This window comes from Canis lupus, chromosome 17 (genome assembly GCF_011100685.1).
Source record: "Canis lupus familiaris isolate Mischka breed German Shepherd chromosome 17, alternate assembly UU_Cfam_GSD_1.0, whole genome shotgun sequence".
Classification (NCBI taxonomy): domain Eukaryota; kingdom Metazoa; phylum Chordata; class Mammalia; order Carnivora; family Canidae; genus Canis; species Canis lupus.
Genome location: NC_049238.1, coordinates 63316429 through 63334438, shown reverse-complemented (window position 1 = coordinate 63334438; position 18010 = coordinate 63316429). Strand labels below are relative to the sequence as shown.

The 18010-nt window shown below is 39.6% G+C and overlaps 1 protein-coding gene and 1 long non-coding RNA gene across 32 annotated transcripts in view; one reads left to right on the top strand and one right to left on the bottom strand.

Moving 5' to 3' along the window:
• Window positions 1–18010, top strand: part of LRIG2 (leucine rich repeats and immunoglobulin like domains 2) — a 153660-nt gene that overhangs the window by 33508 nt on the left and 102142 nt on the right. For 15 of the 30 annotated variants that reach the window (XM_038562311.1, XM_038562322.1, XM_038562321.1 and 12 more), the window contains one exon: window positions 14150–14247. In XM_038562311.1, the coding sequence (XP_038418239.1) occupies window positions 14150–14247 (98 nt within the window). Of the gene's footprint in view, window positions 1–14149; window positions 14248–17658; window positions 17802–18010 lie in introns of those variants that run through there. The other 15 variants (XM_038562305.1, XM_038562308.1, XM_038562301.1 and 12 more) reach the window with 2 other exon arrangements.
• LOC119864006 overlaps window positions 1–18010 on the bottom strand; it is a 28840-nt gene that overhangs the window by 7357 nt on the left and 3473 nt on the right. Inside the window, exons 2-3 of one of the 2 annotated variants that reach the window (XR_005372790.1) lie at window positions 14075–14216; window positions 433–598 (exon numbers count right to left, since the gene is read on the bottom strand). This is a non-coding gene — a long non-coding RNA (uncharacterized LOC119864006). Of the gene's footprint in view, window positions 1–219; window positions 599–14074; window positions 14217–18010 lie in introns of those variants that run through there. The other variant, XR_005372789.1, reaches the window with a different exon arrangement.

Sequence of the window (18010 nt, the reverse complement as noted above, 5' to 3'; positions counted from 1 at the left end):
GACTCCCAAGGCCACTTTAGTGAGGTTTCTTTTTATTAATTTTCACGTGCTTTAGACTCAAGAAAAGCTGTGAAAGCTTTTACTCTCCATGACATCTTACCAAGGTAATAAGTCATATCTCCCGTATGATTTTTAAGGCACACCAAAAGAACAGGGCATAACACAATTACTGCTTGAATGATTCTTTTTTTTTTTTTTTAAGATTTTATTTATTCAGAGAGATGCAGAGAGAGAGGCAGAGACACAGGCAGAGGGAGAAGCAGGCTCCATGCAGAGAGCCTGATGTGGGACTCGATCTAGGGTCTCCAGAATCATGCCCTGGGCTGCAGGCGGCGCTAAACCACTGCGCCACCCGGGCTGCCCTGCTTGAATGATTCTGACCTCCATGCTCTAGCCTAAGTGAAGAAAAGAGAAGGATATTGGTTTATAGACCTTCTGAGTGTCCGTTTCCTAATTTGGAAATTACACGGTCTTCCCAGGTGCCCACTGCATCCTTTGCTCTTCACCAGTCATTTGTTCCATCATGGGCCACCGCTCACTTAACTGCAGATCAATGCCCCGAACTCCTGGACACAGTTCTCTTGTAGGATGTTATGCCCTGTGATGGATACAGCATAAGAGTAAATGTGAGGCAGGGCATACTCCTGTTTGCAGTTTCATCCCTTACCCTCCACATCTCTACCACACAAGGTAGTGTGGTCTATTAGGCTAAATGCATGGTAGAAGTAACTTAAGGAAGTCACAGTGTAGACAGAGGGAAAAAAACTTTAAGCTGAATGCAAAATCTGCTGTAATTGCCCAACTCACAGTGCATTTGATAGGCATGAGCTCTATTTAAACTGTCTTCCTGGAAATCCCATCAAGACTTTCACTTAATATCATTAATTAGAATTAGGCTCCAGGGTGCCTGGGTGGCTCAGTTAGTTAAGCATCTGCCTTCAGCTTGGATCATGATCCCTGGGTCCTGGGATCAAGCCTCATGTAGGGCTCCCTGCTCAGCAAGGAATCTGCTTCTCCCTCTCTTTCTCTCCCTCTCCCTACTTGTGTGTGCTCTTTCTTAAATAAATAAATAAAATCTTAAAAAAAAAGAAAAAGAAACTTAGACACCTGGCCACATAGACCTGCTGCTTGAAGAGTGCAGTCCATATTCTACTCTGAAATTTTTCATGCACTCTGGTTTCAGCCTAGTCAACCCACAAAAGACTGCAGAAAGGAGGCCAGCAAAATTAAGTACCCTGACCTCTCCCCCACCATAAGAGGAAGTCAGGTTGGAGAACAAAATGAGATTAGTGATACTAATTGGGCAAGTTATATATTTTTTGTACATTCCTAATTTTAGTGTATCAATGGTAGTTCAGCTAAATAATCTATATTTTTTTAAGATTTATTTACTTGAGAGACAGAGTTGGGACTGGCAGAGGGAAAGGGAGAGAGAGAATTTCAAGCAGACTCCTTGCTGAGTGTGGAGCCTGCCTTGGAGCTCAATGTGGGGCTTGATCCCCAACATGGGGCTCCATCCCACAATCCCAAGATCATGACCCAAGCTGAAATCAGGAGTTGGACACTTTACTGAGCTACCTGGGTACCCCTAACTAAACTTTACAATCATCCCAGCAAAAGGAACAAAATATTACACCTTTGCCAGGAGATTGCCTTGTAGGCAACCCAATCTATAATCTTTCTATGCTACTTTCAAGTCTGAGAGTCCCGCCATTTCCCGACCTCTGCTGTTTGGTTGTCCCCCTATCTTTGGCAAGTTCTAGTCATTATCCATGGAGTTGGTCTTATCCCAGGAACTGTCCCAGCAGTTCGTTCTTCAAGTCTGTTATTTAGTCAAAACAACACAAATGCTTTAGACAAGTCCCACAGACTGACCAGACATGGCTCTCAGGTGGGCATGTGAGCCCTACAGAATAGTCCAGGGGGGCACATGAAATCTCCAGTTGTGATCCCTGTTTGCCTCTTCACTGCTGTGAGTAGCAAATATGCCTCTTTATTCTTTTTTTTTCTTTTTTTTTTTTGCCTCTTTATTCTTAAAATTGTCTAGCCAGTGACTATTAGAACACATGCATGTACATCTTTCAGGGGCCACTGTTAAATCACAGAGACAACATAAAATCTAAAGCCCTTAAACTGCCTATAAAGCAAATTCTTCTGAAAGATATATCTGATCTGCCTATGTTGCTATTTTTATGGCCTTTAAATGATTTTTCATGTCTTTAGGAGGGGTATGCAATTCACATTTTTCCCCAGTCTCTACTCTTCCTTATTATTCACATGCAGCTGCATCACTCATTTTATATACTGGCCTGACCTTGGAAAATGTTTGAGTTCCCTGCATCTAAACCCACAAGGAGATATACATTTTCCTAATTACCCTATAATATGTAAACAGCTCTCCTCTCTCTCCCTTCTGCTTTTAACCCTTGGCCTTTGGATCTTCAAGTTATCATAGGCCACTCCCTTAGCCATTCCCAAACCACATGAAGTTTTTGAACTTCAAAAGGATCTTATTTTTGAACTTTAAGGATCTAGGTAACTCCTTTTAAAAAAAGGATTTATTTATTTATTTATTTATTTATTTATTTATTTATTTATTTGAGGGGAGGGGGGTACAGAGCCAGAGAATCTTTCAAGCAGACTCCCTGCTGAGCGAGGAGCCAGACTCAGGTGTCCATCCCACAACCCACAAGACCATGACCTGAGCAGTAACCAAGAGTCAGGTGCCCAAACAGCTGAGTCACCCAGGTGCCCCAAATCTAGGTAAGTTCTTAGCAAGACTTCCCCTTTTCCCCAGCCTTTGAACAACTGGATAGAGGAGCCTTGATTAGTGACTCCTTGATTAAGGTGGCTTTGATTCTTCAGGCCACCTTAATAGTGGCTATTTTCCAAGTTCTTCCTTACCATTCTCATTGATAGTGCTTGGAATACTGATAACTGGGCAATAATAATTCCTTCAGGATTTAGTTTAATTCTTTTCATTTCCTCCTGTTGTGCCACCAACATTTTCATGTGTAAAAAAACAAATATGTACTGAGCTCCTGCTGTGATTCAGGCACACTTGTGCTGGGAATAGAGCAATGAACAAAACAAAACTCCCCATCCTCATGAAGCTTACATTCTAGTAAATGAAACAAGACTTCTGGAAAGATGGCAGAGTAGGAGTATCCTAAGCCCACCTGTCCCATGGACACATCTAGAAAACAGCCACATCAGAAACCCATAAAACAACCAGAAGACTGGCGGAACAGACTTCTCATAGTTAATCATAGAGATGTAGCCACATCTAGTAAAATAAATAATTTCAGTAACCACAATAGAATCCCTATTGTTAATGTCTGTAATGCTGAAGATTTAATATACTCAGGCTTTAATTTGGAATTATCTCATTCATGTAATCAGGAGATTTTATCTCAACTGAAGTAAAGTAATTGCATGTTGTTAAATACCAAATTAGTAATAAAATGGTCAAATGTAACTGATCTGTGACTAGTTAGCTCAATAGGTAGGGAAAGGTATGATGACATCAAGGTCTTTAACTCTTGGGCTTATTCTATGCACAAATTAGTTAGTATCTTTCAGTGTTTTTGCTACTTTGCTAACCTGGCCAGTCCTCCTCCAGAGACATGCAGTTGGAAACAAGAGAAATCAGGGAATGATAGATTAGGTGTCTTTTAGCACTGTTAGAAAAACAATTTAACATTCACATCCTGATGATGGTGTTTTAAGAGGCCTGCTGGACAATAGTGTCATTGTGATCAAACGTGGCCCAGAGCAGTCTTCAAGCTGAAAGCTCTCCAGCTTCCTCCTGTCTCCACCAGCCAGGAGAATCATGAAGGAGTTTTTTTCCTTGGATAAGATCCTTGGGATGGAATTGCAGTCCTTTGATTTCTGACTGCTTCCATGGTATAGTCTTCAGTCTTCAGGAGAGTTTCTGAATTAGACTGTTAATGCTGGCCACTTAAGAGCATAACAAATATGAGGAGGGTGTTTTGACAACTTAAGCTGACACATTCTTGTATTCAGACACATCTGGAGGAACTGGCTGCCAGGGTTTCATATATGTGAAGAATTAAGAAAGAGCTTATTCTAATGGGAGAGGGGACCACAAGACAGGGTAGACCACAAGAGAGGAGTGTTTCTGGGCACAGACCAAATTTATGTTTGAGTCCTAGGGAAAGGAAGTTAAAATAAATGGCCCTAAAACCCAAAAGAGTAGTTTCCATAAAATCTCTAAGTCATCAGGACCTTAAAACAGCTCTCTGGTGGCTGTGTCACTGTGTGGAGAAAAAATGGGGTGAAGAGTGTTTTTTCCAGGCAGAATTTTTTTTAAAGATTTATTTATTCATAAGACACACATACACAGAGGCAGAGACATAGGCAGAGGGAGAAGCAGGCTCCCTGCAGGGAGCCTGATGTGGGACTCCATCCTGAATTCTGGGATCTGGGATCATGCCCTGAGCTGAAGGCAGACGCTCAACCACTAGGCCACCCAAGTGTCCCCCAGGTAGAATTTCTATTGCGAGTATAAGAGACTGAAATGGTCAACATTAGGAAACCCAAAGAAACAGAGACAGCATCACCCTTCAGTGATCTTCAGTACTTCAGGTGCTTTTGGCTGTTAGCACCAGTGTGTGTATACAGTTTGGCTTAAGGATGACAGGAGATTGCACTGAAGTGAAGTGGAAAGGAAAAAGTGCTTGTAGCAGTGGTTAAATGTAGTGGTTAAGACTGTGGTTCTGGGGCATCTGGGTGGCTCAGTTGGTTGGGTGTCTGCCTTCAGCTCAGGTCATGATCCTGAAGTCCTGGGATCAAACCCTGAGTTGGGTTCCCTGCTCAGTGGAGAGTCTGCTTCTCCCTCCCTCTCCCTCTGCTCCTCCCTCCATTCCTGCTCTCACTCTCTCTCAAATAAATAAATAAAATCTTTTTTTAAAAAGCCTGTGGTTCCACAGATTTGTCACTGCCAGAGAAGGAAGTTCTAAATGTATGGAAAGAAAGAAAGCTAGGATGAATCCCACAGTGCTGGACTGGAATTGGAAAAATCAGTATGAGCACATTGTTTCTAAGTTTGTAAGTGTTCAGTGGGGAGGTTGTCTTCTGAGGGGACATCAATGACACACTAGTGCAAATTGGCACACCTAGAGCCCAAGTCTTTCTAAATACTATTCTCCACTAAAGGAACCAGAGCTTAGAAAAGTGGCTGATGTCAAGGCTGCTACTAGTGAAATACTAGGAAAACCTGGACTATTATGTGATAAAGTTAGGAAGCTCAAAGAACTTTAGGGCTATGTCAAAAGGACAGTTTGAAGGGACTCCCACTAGCTATATCAGGGACAATCTCAGTATCATAATAAGTAGTGTCATTAATAGATTATAACCCACTGAATAAAATAGGAGTCTGTGAATCCCTACTGGTATACATAAAAAGCCAACCAAATTATGGAGAAAGGTACAGTAGAATACCACCTGAAAAGTATAAAAGGAATGAAAGAATTATGAAGTCACCATTTGGCAATCATCATAGTAATAATTGAGTCAGGCAAGAATCATCAATGCATGCTAAAACTAGTGGATAAAGTTTGATGAGGGACAGGATATGTACATAGTGTCAGCATATCTCCTCACAAGGTACGTGTTAATGATGAAGGGAAAAGCAGTAATTTGAAAGCAGAAAAAACTTAACCAAGTCATTAAAGGTAACTCCAACAGTAATGAAACAAATCAACCACTATTATATACTGAGAAGATCACAACGTCACTTCTGTGGAATTTCTGCTAAGAATGCATAACCTGAATCTAATCATGAGGAAATATCAGACAACCCAAGTTGAGAAACACTCTACAAACAGCTTGCCTATATAACTTTTCAAATATATCAAGGTCGTGAAAAACAAAGTAGGGAAAATCTAGTCTAGATTAAAGGAGACTGAAGATACTCAACAACTGATTATTGATCTTGACAACAATGTATGATCTGGAATTTTCTTTGACTCTAATGGACATTACCAAGACAATTGAGCAAAGTTTGAGTGAGGTCTATAGATTAGATAGTTCTACTGAACCAATATTGACTTCTTAATTTGCATAATTATGCTGGGGTTCTGCCAGAGAATGTCCTTGTTTTTGGAAATACACACTGAAGTGCTTAGGGGGAAAAAGGCATCATGTCTAAAACTTAAACAGAAAAAAAGCTTAGAAAAAATTATAAATAGATGCGAAGAGTACACAAGCATGCAAAAGATTGTCCTAGGTTGCTAGGAGAAAGAATTGAAATTAACAAGCGTTTTTTATATGACTAATCAGAAATTCTGAGAATATACCTCAAAGCCCTTTTTATTTGATGCCTGTTGCCAATTTATGATGTAAGATAAGATAGCAGCCCACATGGCAGAAAGTCTTAAACACCAGTGAGTCATTCTCTGAGACACCTATAGAACACTCTTTTAACTCAATTTAACTCACCTCAACTTCAGTAACATAATCTCCTCTACCAAAAATTATTTCTTTAATATTCAGATTAAGTTACTGCAGTCATGAATTCTGTGCAACGCTCCTGCTTGAGCAATAGAATAATCCATTTACGGATGAACAGGCTTAATCCAAACAAATTCCAAACACTTATCTTAATATAGGGACAAAATATTTTGGACCTAAAAGTCAAAGCTGATTTTAAAACAGCACAGATAACAGATTGAACCAGCACCAACCTCTCTTTATTATTTGTTTGCTCTCTTTGCTTTATTATTTCTGTATTACTTGTGGACAGGAAGCAGCCATATTGAAATACAAATTTTACTTGTTTCTTAAAAAAAAAAAAAAGAAAAACAAATAGATGGTTTATTCCAAGAATGTACAGGAACTTATATTCTAAACGTCCACAAATACATATTCCAGAGAGTCTTATCACCTCAGAACCCTACTACAGCTTCTCTTTAATCTTTTTAAACATCCTGTTACATAAATTGCAGCTGCATCTATAGCAGGAAAAATAATAAGATAATAATTGCTCAAACATCAAAAGCACTTGGGTGGGTCTTACATAGACCTTTAGTCTTCTCTCCCACCAACACCACGTTCTTAAATTTTTTTTTTACCCACCCACATTAATGTATTTTCTGTCTGTTGTTTCCTTTCCGCAAAGTAATTACTATGAAATTTTGCCAGGTCAGAAACTGTTCCCAGGAAGAGACCCTGAGTATTAAGAAAACAGACAAATAGTACCTAAAGATAAGATGTAACTCTTTCCAGGCCTGCCCCTCCCTTTGATTTCTTTCTCCATTTGAATATGATTAATTGGTGGAATTGCACGTCCTCAGTGTTCTATGAGGAAGAGTTCCCCTGCCTGACCTATGCTAGGAATTTCCTATGCACTTTAATAGGAACTTTCACCCACTATTGTGTAAGAACCATGCAAACTGTCTTATGAGGGCTGTGAATCTAATATGTGTATTCCTCCAGCAAGTATTTCTTGATCATATGTTAAGAGTTAGCAAGAGTTTATAAGTCATCTAGCTTGATCTGTCTTCCAAAGCTGGCATTTCTTCCATAACTTTTCTGGCAAATGGTCACCAGCCAAGACTTGGTTATTTATTGTAACAAGGAGCTCCCCATGGTGTTGGGCAGCCTATTTCATTGCTGGACAGCTCTCATCATAACTCTTACTGCTTGCTCTGGTTCTTTGTGACTTCAACAGAATATATTTACCCTCCTCCATATGACAACCCTTCATATGTCAGATAGCTGCTAATTTGTCCTAAGTAAAAAAATAAAAAATAAATAAAAAATAATTTGTCCTAAGTATCATCACTTGTAATGATTTTTTCAGATCACATTGAGTAATGGATAAACATCCAAAAGTTAATAGTAGTTAACTCAGGAAGGTAATATTGTGGTTATGTTAAAAATGTCGTGCTTATACGTAAATTCTAATTTTCACAGTAAATATTTACTTTAACAACTAATAATGTTAATTTTTTTAAGATTTTATTTTTATTTATTCATAAGAGACACACACACAGAGAGAGGCAGAGACACAGGCAGAGGGAGAAACAGGCCCCATGCAGGGAGCCCGATGTGGGACTCGATCCCAGGTCTCCAGGATCATGCCCTGGGCTGAAGGTGGCACTAAACCACTGAGCCACTGGGGCTGCCCAATGTTAATTATTTTTATTGGGTTTATTCTAGATGCCAGTCCTGGAATGCATATATAATTGTCCTACAATAACCCTGAGAGATAGGAACCATAACTGTCCCCACTGTACAGATTAAGAAAATAAAGCATAGAGGAATTAAGTAATTTGCCGTGGTCACAATGTTAAGTGACTGAAAAGAAATTGGAACCCAGGTTTGCCTAATTCTTGACCATTCATGTTATAACAAGAACAATTTTGTTGAGGGCAGGAGAGATATTTGTTTTTAGCATGGTGTCCAGAAATTGATACAATATGCTAGGTTTGATCTGAACAGCATAAAGTACACTGTATTACATCCTTTGATTTGGACACCGTATAATCTATTACTGTCACTAAGACTTCATTTGATTTTTCATCTATTATATGACTCCTATAAAGCTTTCAAAAAATCCTTTGGCTCTTACTTACTTTTCACCTTGACTCCCTCTTTGCAACTCCTCCTTTGTCATGCCAACAGCTCTTACCCCTCCATAGCCATTTTATCAACCTACTTAACAATCTTCTCTGTGCTCCTATAATCACATATAGACACATACAAATGTACACATCTTCAATAGACTTTTTTTTTTTGTAATTTACAAAGCAACTACATTTTTGCCTCTCACTTTCACTTAAAACAATTTCTTGTATAAAATCCCTCTAAATCATGGGGATCCCTGCGTGGCTCAGTGGTTTGGCACCTGCCTTTGGCTCAGGGCGTGATCCTGGAGTCCCGGGATTGAGTCCCATATCAGGCTCCCTGCATGGAGCCTGCTCCTCCTCTGCCTGTGTCTATGTCTCTCTCTCTCTCTCTCTCTCTCTCTCTCCGTATGTCTCTCATAAATAAATAAAATCTTTAAAAAAATAAAAAATAAAATCCCTCTAAATCAAATTCGTTCCTTTTAATGGATGTTCCAAAAATGTGGGTGTACTATAATTTTTGCAACTATTCCCCTATTGATGGATATGCGTGGTATTTATAGTGTGTGTGTGTGTGTGTGTGTGTGTGTATGTGCATGTGTATATATGTGTGTTGATGTGGAAAACATTGCTCCAATAAATATCTTGGTATGCATGTACTATGATGTTCTTACTTCAATAGCTTTATTGAAACTAATGGTTTACTTTAATGGTAGGATAGGTTCCCAGAACTGAGATTGGTGGGTCAAGGGGAATATGCATTTTTAAAGATTTTATTTTTAAGTAATCTCTACACCCACTGTGGAGCTCGAACTCACAACCCCAAGATCAAGAGTTGCAGGCTCTACCAACTGAGCCAGCCAGGTGCCCCAAGGGATATATGTATTTTTAAATAATAGCTGTTGCCAGATTGCTTTTCAAAAAGCCTGTAACACTTTGTTTTTTAATAGCAGCACATAAAAATACCTTTTATCCCACTTCCCTGCAGCAATAGGTATTACAGCAGTCATTCTAATAAAACCCCTGTGAAATGAGGGATCAAAGAAAACTGCTTAAGTACAATAAAAATTATTTACTGCAAGTCAACAGCAATTATAATCCTAACTGGCAAAATATTAAAAGTCTTTCATTTAAAATCAGGACCTACACATTGAGCTTTTAATTAAATATCCCTGCCAGATCTTTTTTACTCTTAACTTTAAAACTGATGTATAATATACACATAAAAATGTGGACAAATCGTAAATGCACAGATCACTGAATTACTGCAAAATAAGCACATCCCTATAAGCCACTGCTTAGGTCAAGGAATAGACATTAGCAGCCCCTCAAAAGTCTTCTTCATGCCTCCTCCTAATCATTGCCCCATTCCTCCTCAAGAGAACCACAGAATAGTTTTGCCTGGTTTTGAAATATGTGTGTGTCTGGTTTCTTTCCCTCAGCATTACCTTAGTGAGGCTTCCCATGTAGCAGATACCAGTCATTCACTCATTTTCATTGCTGTACAGACGTTCATTGTATGGATAATATACTTTAATTATCCATTCTGCCTCTGATGCACTTTCAAGTCCTTTTGAATCTGAAACCTGTCATCCAGTATATTAACCACCAATACAGATATTTGGATGATCATACTATTTATTGTAAAGATTTAACTTATTTATTTGAATGAAATGGAAAGAGTGAGAGCAGGGGCAAGCAGAGAGAGAGGAAGAAGCAGACTCCCTGCTGAGCAGGGAGCCCGATGTGGAGCTCAGCTCCATCCCAGGACCCCAAGATCTCATATGACCTGAGCTGAAGACAGATGTTGAACTGACTGAGCCACCCAGGCACCTCAGTGATCACACCAATATGGTCTATGCAAATCATTGACATTTAACCATTTGACAGGACCAGGCTGATTTGTGTCAGACAACTAGAGATCTCCCTTCAGGTTAACCTTAATATCCTAATAAATAGTATTTGGGCAAGTTGTTCAATTAGCTAACATGATAGCTATCTATAGTGTCATTTAGTGTACATTTCTGCACCTTGTCTGAATTCAATTTAACAAAATTTATCAAAGGTATACTATGTTCTAGATACTGACTGGGGATGAAGCAGTGAACCAAAGAGATCAGATCCACACCCTCATGGAATTTGCATTCTGGTTGATGAGACAAATGTAAACAAAAATAAAATAATTTAGATAATTTTAGTTACATGCATGAGGAAAGTGAAACAGGGCAACACAATAGGGAGTGTGAGAAGGGAGGCAGACAATTTTAGAAGGAGCTAGATACATGAAGACTGGGGATAATAACAGCCAGACAAGGAGAACAGCAAGTACAAAGGCCCTGAGGAAGCTTCAAGAAACAGGAAGGCCAATGTCCCTAGAGCCAATTGTGAACAGAAGCAAGTGGAGGAAAGGTAGACAGGAGCCAGATCATTTAGAGTTTTGAAGTCCTAAAGGTCTAAATCAATGATGAGATGGATAAGAAGTTACAACACCCAGAGATCCCTTTAAGGAGGTGCTTGATGCCCAGAAATGAAGAGTGTGGTCAGCAGACAGCTTGGAGTGGGCAGCTTTTTCAGGGCCTTAGCTGCAAACAGGCTTGCTGCCTGAGGACATACCTTGCCTGGAGCAAACCACATCTGTGACTGAGTTAGTGAGGATATAATATAAATGCTACTTATCTTGACCTGGCACCAGACACAGCTGACCAGTCCTCATCCCAGAGCTCCCCGATGGGTTGGCCCAAGCTTTACTGGGCCTGCGTCACTATGTGCTTTCTTCCTCTGCCCAGTCCTACTTCCTCCCCTTTACCTTCAGAGGTATAAAACCCTGATAAACATCTTGGATCCCAAACTTGGTCTCCACATTTGTGGAGAACCCAACCTGGTCACAAATGGGAAGCCACTGAAGGACTTTAAGAATTCAAATGGTATGATTTAGTTTTGTTTAGATGGTGGCCTTATCTAGTGGGGAGCAGAAGGAATGGAAGAAGTGGATGGATTTGGCACCAAACTTGGTTATAAAACTGATAATGTGGTTCTTCCCAAGCGCTTTGATTAAATGTCTTCCTGGAAATAAATTTAGTGTGTCTTTGTATGTCTTTAACCTACCTGTCCAGTCTCATTTCAAGACAGGAAATAGCCATGGGGTACCTGGCTGGCTCAATTGAAAGAGCATGTGATTCTTGATGTTGGAGTTGTGAGTTTGAGGCCCACATCTAGGGTAAAGATTATTTAAATAAATAAAAACTTAAAAAAAAAAAAAGAAAAGAACTAGTCTGTGTGGTATGGCCTAGTTATCTGAATTGTCTCACTCTTACACTCACCTTCTGTTTACTGTTCCAACCATGTCAGCTTTTTCTCCATTCTTCTAGCGTGCCAAGATTATGGCTGCCTCATGCATTTTTCACATATAGTTTTTAGATTGTCTCTGTGGCACTCCCCACACTTTGCCCATCTACATCCTATTCATCCTTCAGAGCTCTGATTACATGCTGTTGCTTCACAGAGGATTTTTCTAGTGTGGCCCCCTCCTGCAATGAGGCCAGTTCCTCTAATTATGCACTCACACAAATCCCTATGTGTTCTTTCATAGCACTTATCGCAAGTTGTAATTATGCTATAATTTTTGTTATTATTTGTCTTCTTCAGTAGAGTTCCACAAGGGCAGGAACATACCTGTTTTGTTTTCTGCTTCATCCTGAGTGCCTCTCACAGTAACTAGGTTCAAGTAGGTGCACAATAAATATTTGTTCATTGGATGAACTTGCCCTTAGTGGATCCATGTTGGCACCTAGAGTCAATTCCCTTAAGTGTTTTTTTTATTAATTGATTGATTGATGTGAGAAAGAGAGAGCATGAGAGGGGGGTGGGAGGGTAGAAGGAGAGGGAGATAGAATCTCAAGGAGCCTCCATGCTGAGAATCTCAAGGAGCCTCCATGCTGAGCATCTAACCTGAGCTGAAACCGGGAGTTGGATGCTTGGCCGACTGACTGTGCCCACCTAGGCACCCCAATTCCTTTAAGTGCTCTTAAAACATCTTTTAATAATTCATACTGAAATCTCCCAGGGATCACCAGAGATTTTCAGACTATGGTTTTTAGGATCTCATTTTTTCTATACACACAGAAACACTTTTTTGAGTAAAGTTTAGATATTATATGGAGATAATTTTAAAGTAGTACCAAATATTTGTTTATTTACTTATTTTTAAGATATTATTTATTTATTTGAGAGAGAAAGCAAGCACGAGTGGGAGGGCAGAGGGAGAGGGTGAGGGAGAAGCAGGCTCCCTGTTCGGCAGGGCTCGGGGCTCAATCCCAGGACCCTGGGACCATGATCTGAGCTGAAGGCAGTCACTCAACTGACTGAGCCATCCACGTGCCTCATACCAAATATTTATAATGAAAAAAAAAAAAAAAAAACCCTGGTCTATTTCCCAGTCATACTTTCTAGATAGAAAATTACTTTAAGCAGGTTTGACCCAATCTCCTATCTTTAAAAGCAATCCTTTTTCACACTTGAAAATCAATACATCTCGCCTTCTGACACTTCTCCCACTGTCAAAATAATTTTTATATTTTCATTTGTGGTTTGTCATCACACTGGCAATTCACCATCTTTCAGTATTTGGGACTTCTAGTCTTGTTTTGTGAAAACCAGCAGAATATCTCATTTTATCTCACCTCAGTGGAACTTCAAGTTTCTTATCTATGTTTGTTCTTCCCCTTCCAGCATGAAAATTATCTTTCTTTTTTTCAATGAGATATAATTCACATGCCATAAAATTCACCTTTTAAAAAAAGTATCTTTCTTAAAAGAAGTTGAATAGAAAAGCAGGTCTTAGCTGGTTTATCAGCAGACCTGCTACTGCTTTCTGGAAGCAATATTCCCTGCCCCGCCTTAAAGGTTGGCCACAGGTGGTTCTAAAGCCAAGGCAAGGAGGGAGGGCAAAAGCAAAAGTAGAATTTGATGCAGATTCATGTTTTATATAGTTTGGAGCATTCTAGTGATATGCTGAGTAAGTTACTTCTCTGACATTAATAGGAATTTCTTCCTCAAGGGGTTACTATGAGGAACAAATGAGATGATGTTTGTAAAATATCTAAGTATTCAGGGGTGCCTGGGTGGCGTAGTTGGTTAAGCATCTGATTTTGGCTCAGGTCGTGGTCCCAGGGTCTTGGGATTGAGTCCCATATTGGGCTCCCTACTCTGCTATTCTCCTCCCTCTGCCCCTCCCCTGCACTTGTGTGTTCTCTCTCCCTCTGCTCTCTTTCTCAAATAAATAAATCTTTAAGAAATATATCCAAGTGTTCAGTAAATATCAGCTAAAATCAAAATTAACAGTTAAGGATCTGGTGGCAAGTTGCAGGCAGGTGCCAAGGTACCTTGCCATACCTGCCTCATGGTCCAGCATCTAATCCCCATGGCACCAGTGGAGGAACTGTAAATCCCCTGCGAGCCCCCACTTTACAGACAATGTCAGTAACCTTGAGAGGCCAGGGAGCTCCTCAGAGCTTGGAGATGTGTAATTCCTGATCCCGCCTTTGATCCCTTTTTTCCAGATTCATGTGCTCCCAGCTGCCCAATCAGGTCCTGAAGAACATCAGCATCATTGACAGCCCTGGAATCCTGTCTGGGGAGAAGCACCACATCAGCCGAGGTCAGTGTCCACCCCAGGCCCATCCCTACTCCGGGGCTGCTGAGGCTCACTGTCAGGCAGCAGAGGATTTCTGTCTCTAGAGGATTCTGTCCACCCCCAGGATGCCTTCAGCATCCCTGGACAGCCTGGGGGTCCGAGAAACAATTGGGAGGCATAGATAGCATCAGAGGTTCTGCATTTATATGGTAAATGCATGTTTATATAGTCCCAATTTAAGAGCCTCTTGTGCTCTAGGCATTGTTATCTTTTGGGATCATTTGTAGTAACCTATATACATGTTAAAATATACAATCATATTCCAAATCAAATATCATAATTCACTATAAAAATGTTGAATTTTGTGTAATTTTTCTTTTGAAATTATTAAGCTACAAGCAAGTAATGTTTAATGTGTGTTTGGTTATCATTTCCCAAAAATTATCATACAATTTTGTGAATTTTGTATAAAATGAAATTAAATGTCACTTTCAAATACTTTTTTTTCTTCTTCTTTTGTTAACACAGTGTTACATTAGTTTCAGGTGCACAATATAATAATTCAGCACTTCCATGCAATACCCGGTGCTCACCACAAGTGCACTCCTTCATCCCCATCATCTATTTCACCTGTCCCCCACCCATGTCCACTTCAGTAACCATCAGTTTGTTCTCTATAGTTAAGAGTCTGTTTCTTTTCTTTTCTTTTTTTTTTTAAGATTTTTAAGTAATCTCCATACCCAACATGAGGTTCAAACCTACAACCCTGAGATCAAGAATCACATGCTCCACTAACTGAGCCAGCCAGGATCCCAAGAGTCTGTTTCTTATTTTGTCTCTTTCTCTCTCTTTAACCCTCAAATATTTTTCAAATGTAATTAAACTGCTTTTGAATACTAATTACATAATTAATGAGCTTCATGTGTTACATGTGTAGACATTTAATTGTTCTATTTATTTCCAAAGAATTGATTACACACAAACATAACTTTTGTTTTAGATGTAATATTTTTTAAATTATATGGAAAACAAATCAACCAATCCAGAAAAATATAAATAAAAAAATCAAATCCTTTTTTCCTATCAGCCATTCCCTTTTTCTGGAGTCTACAAGCAATCACTGTTGAGTGTGTCTTGTATGTCCTTACAGAAAATTTGCATACATATCCCAGCATGAAATATAGTTATAAAAATACACAAATAGTATTATATATATTGTCATACATCATGCTATGTTCATTTTATAGATACTATGGGAGTGTTTTCATATGTATGGATCTGTCTCATCGTTTTCAAATGTTGCATAGCATTCCACAAGATGAACTATAATGTATTGAGCTAGATGCCCTATAAACATGACTTTTAAAAAAAGTTTATCTGTTTTAGGGTAGTGGCATTGTGGGTGACTTTTCCTGCCTTTTATGTAGATAGAACTACATACTACTAATACTAATGGTGCTATACTGTCATGTAATTAAATTTTTTAAACATTTACTAAACAAAAAAGAACGATCACTTAGAGTGTGATTTATAGTAACAAATTGAATAGGAGACTCTGGATGTCAGTCAAGACTGAGGAGGGGCATTTGAATCCACCTATTCAGGAGTACATAATGCCCCCTAATTACATTTTCAATAGAGACCAAAACCAATTTATTGAAAGTTAAGGGCTGAAGATAACGGTAAGTGCAGATAATTTGTTAGATGAGTTTGATAAAGAAGGACAGAAACAGGACAGAACCTTTAGCAGCAAAGTTGGGCAAAGACTTTGTTCTGATTTGGAAAGACACAGACAGACAAAGCTGGTGTGAGCTCTGTGTCCTCAGGTATTTCAATTGCAAGCCTGATTAACATTTGGGAAGTTGAGAGGGCTTCTTCAACTTTCTTGTTGTTTTACTTTGAGAAAGGGGAAGACTCTTAAGGATACACAATAAACTAAGGGTTGATGGAGGGGGGTGGATGGAGGATGGCCTAAAGGGGGAGCGGGGAGTATTAAGGAAGGCACTTGTTTTTCTGTTTTGTTTTTTTTTTAAGGAAGGCACTTGTGATGAGCACTGGGTATTATATGTAAGTGATGAGTCACTAAATTCTACTCCCAAAACTAATATTACACTGTATGTCAACTAACTAGAATTTAAATAAAAAATTGAAACAAAAAAAAGGGAAGGAAAAAAAGAGGGTCTTCATAAATTATGCTCTTGAGAGGTCAGTGACAGGGCATCAGGAAGGGGAGGAAGCCATTTGATTTAGATATTCCTCACATTTCACCTGTAAGCAAAATCTAGTTTGTGTCAAATTGGCTCTTCTAGAAATTGTGGGGCTATCGGGGAAAATGTATCACATTTAAAATCCTAACATTAAATTTGCCTTAGTGAGGACCCCTCAGGGCTTCCCCAGATGGGCATTTGTTTTGAGGATGAGAATGGGGATAGCAAAATAACCAGAGAAAATAATTTTTAGGTTGATGAACAGAAAGGCCCTTAAGCAAAAGCACTAAGTTTGACCATTTCCCTTTTCCTGTGTAGTTCTGGAAGTGCTATTCCCATCTTTGCTTTGTTCCTCCCATCCAGGAGGAACACTCACTGGGGGAACTTCCTTCTCGTTTGAAGGGGAAAGTGGTACAAGGCTCATGGAGATATATTTTGGACAAGGCATCGGATCTTTTCACAATTGTCATCATACCGCGTGAACAGATATTTTTTCTAATACAATATCCAGAACCCTCTGTATTTAGGCAGAATCAAGGTCTCTGGATACCCTATGCTGGTCAGGCTCGCTGTGAGGGCAGGGAATGGAAAGTGAGTGACTTTTCACATTCTATCTTTTGTATCTTTTGAATTTTGAATTGTGAACATGTATCATTTTATTTCAAAAATTAAGCTGTTGGGGATCCCTAGGTAGCGCAGCGGTTTGGCGCCTGCCTTTGGCCCAGGGCGCGATCCTGGAGACCCGGGATCGAATCCCACATAGGGCTCCCGGTGCATGGAGCCTGCTTCTCCCTCTGCCTGTGTCTCTGCCTCTCTCTCTCTCTCTCTCTCTCTCTGTGACTATCATAAATAAATAAAAATAAAAATAAATTAAGCTGTTGATTTAAAGACTTGATTAAGGCTGAGAAGGAAAACTGAAGACTGCTCTCTCTGGTACAGATTCCTGGATTTGCCAGGTTTCATAACCTACTCATTGCTCTGATTTGTGACTTCATGGTGTCACCTTTTAGTTTAAGGACCTCTCCCTGCAAACCATGCCCGCAGCCTGGGTTATCGAATCTAAATAGGTCAATTCTTATGTGACCTCTCATTTTCTTCCACCCCACCTTTTGTTTCCCATCAGCAAACAGAACATCTTATTAAACATAGACTATCTACCTCAAGTTTGAGATCAGAATTACAGGCAGATGCCAGCCTTGCTATTTACTAGCTTTGTGACGTTCTGCAGGTCCCAGAAAATGCTCAGGGATTCAGTTTCCGCACGTGGAGCTGTGGATGGAGCGCTCAATGGATCAGGGGTCAAAGCAGATGGGTTCATCTTCTGGTTCTGCCACTTTGTTGCTGTGTGACCCTGGACATGCTGCCCAGCCTGTGAGCTTGAGTGTCTCTGAAATGGGGACAAATCTTACTTTTGGGAATAAGGGAGGTTGTAAAAAGTGAGGTAAGAGATACAAGGTTACTGGCATCTAGGATACAGGGTCTCTCGGGCTGTACTAGTGTCTTTTTTCTTCATCTTCACTTCCTTCTCTCTGTGTTGTTGTTGTTTTTTAAATTTATTTTTTATTTTTAAAATCCAGATC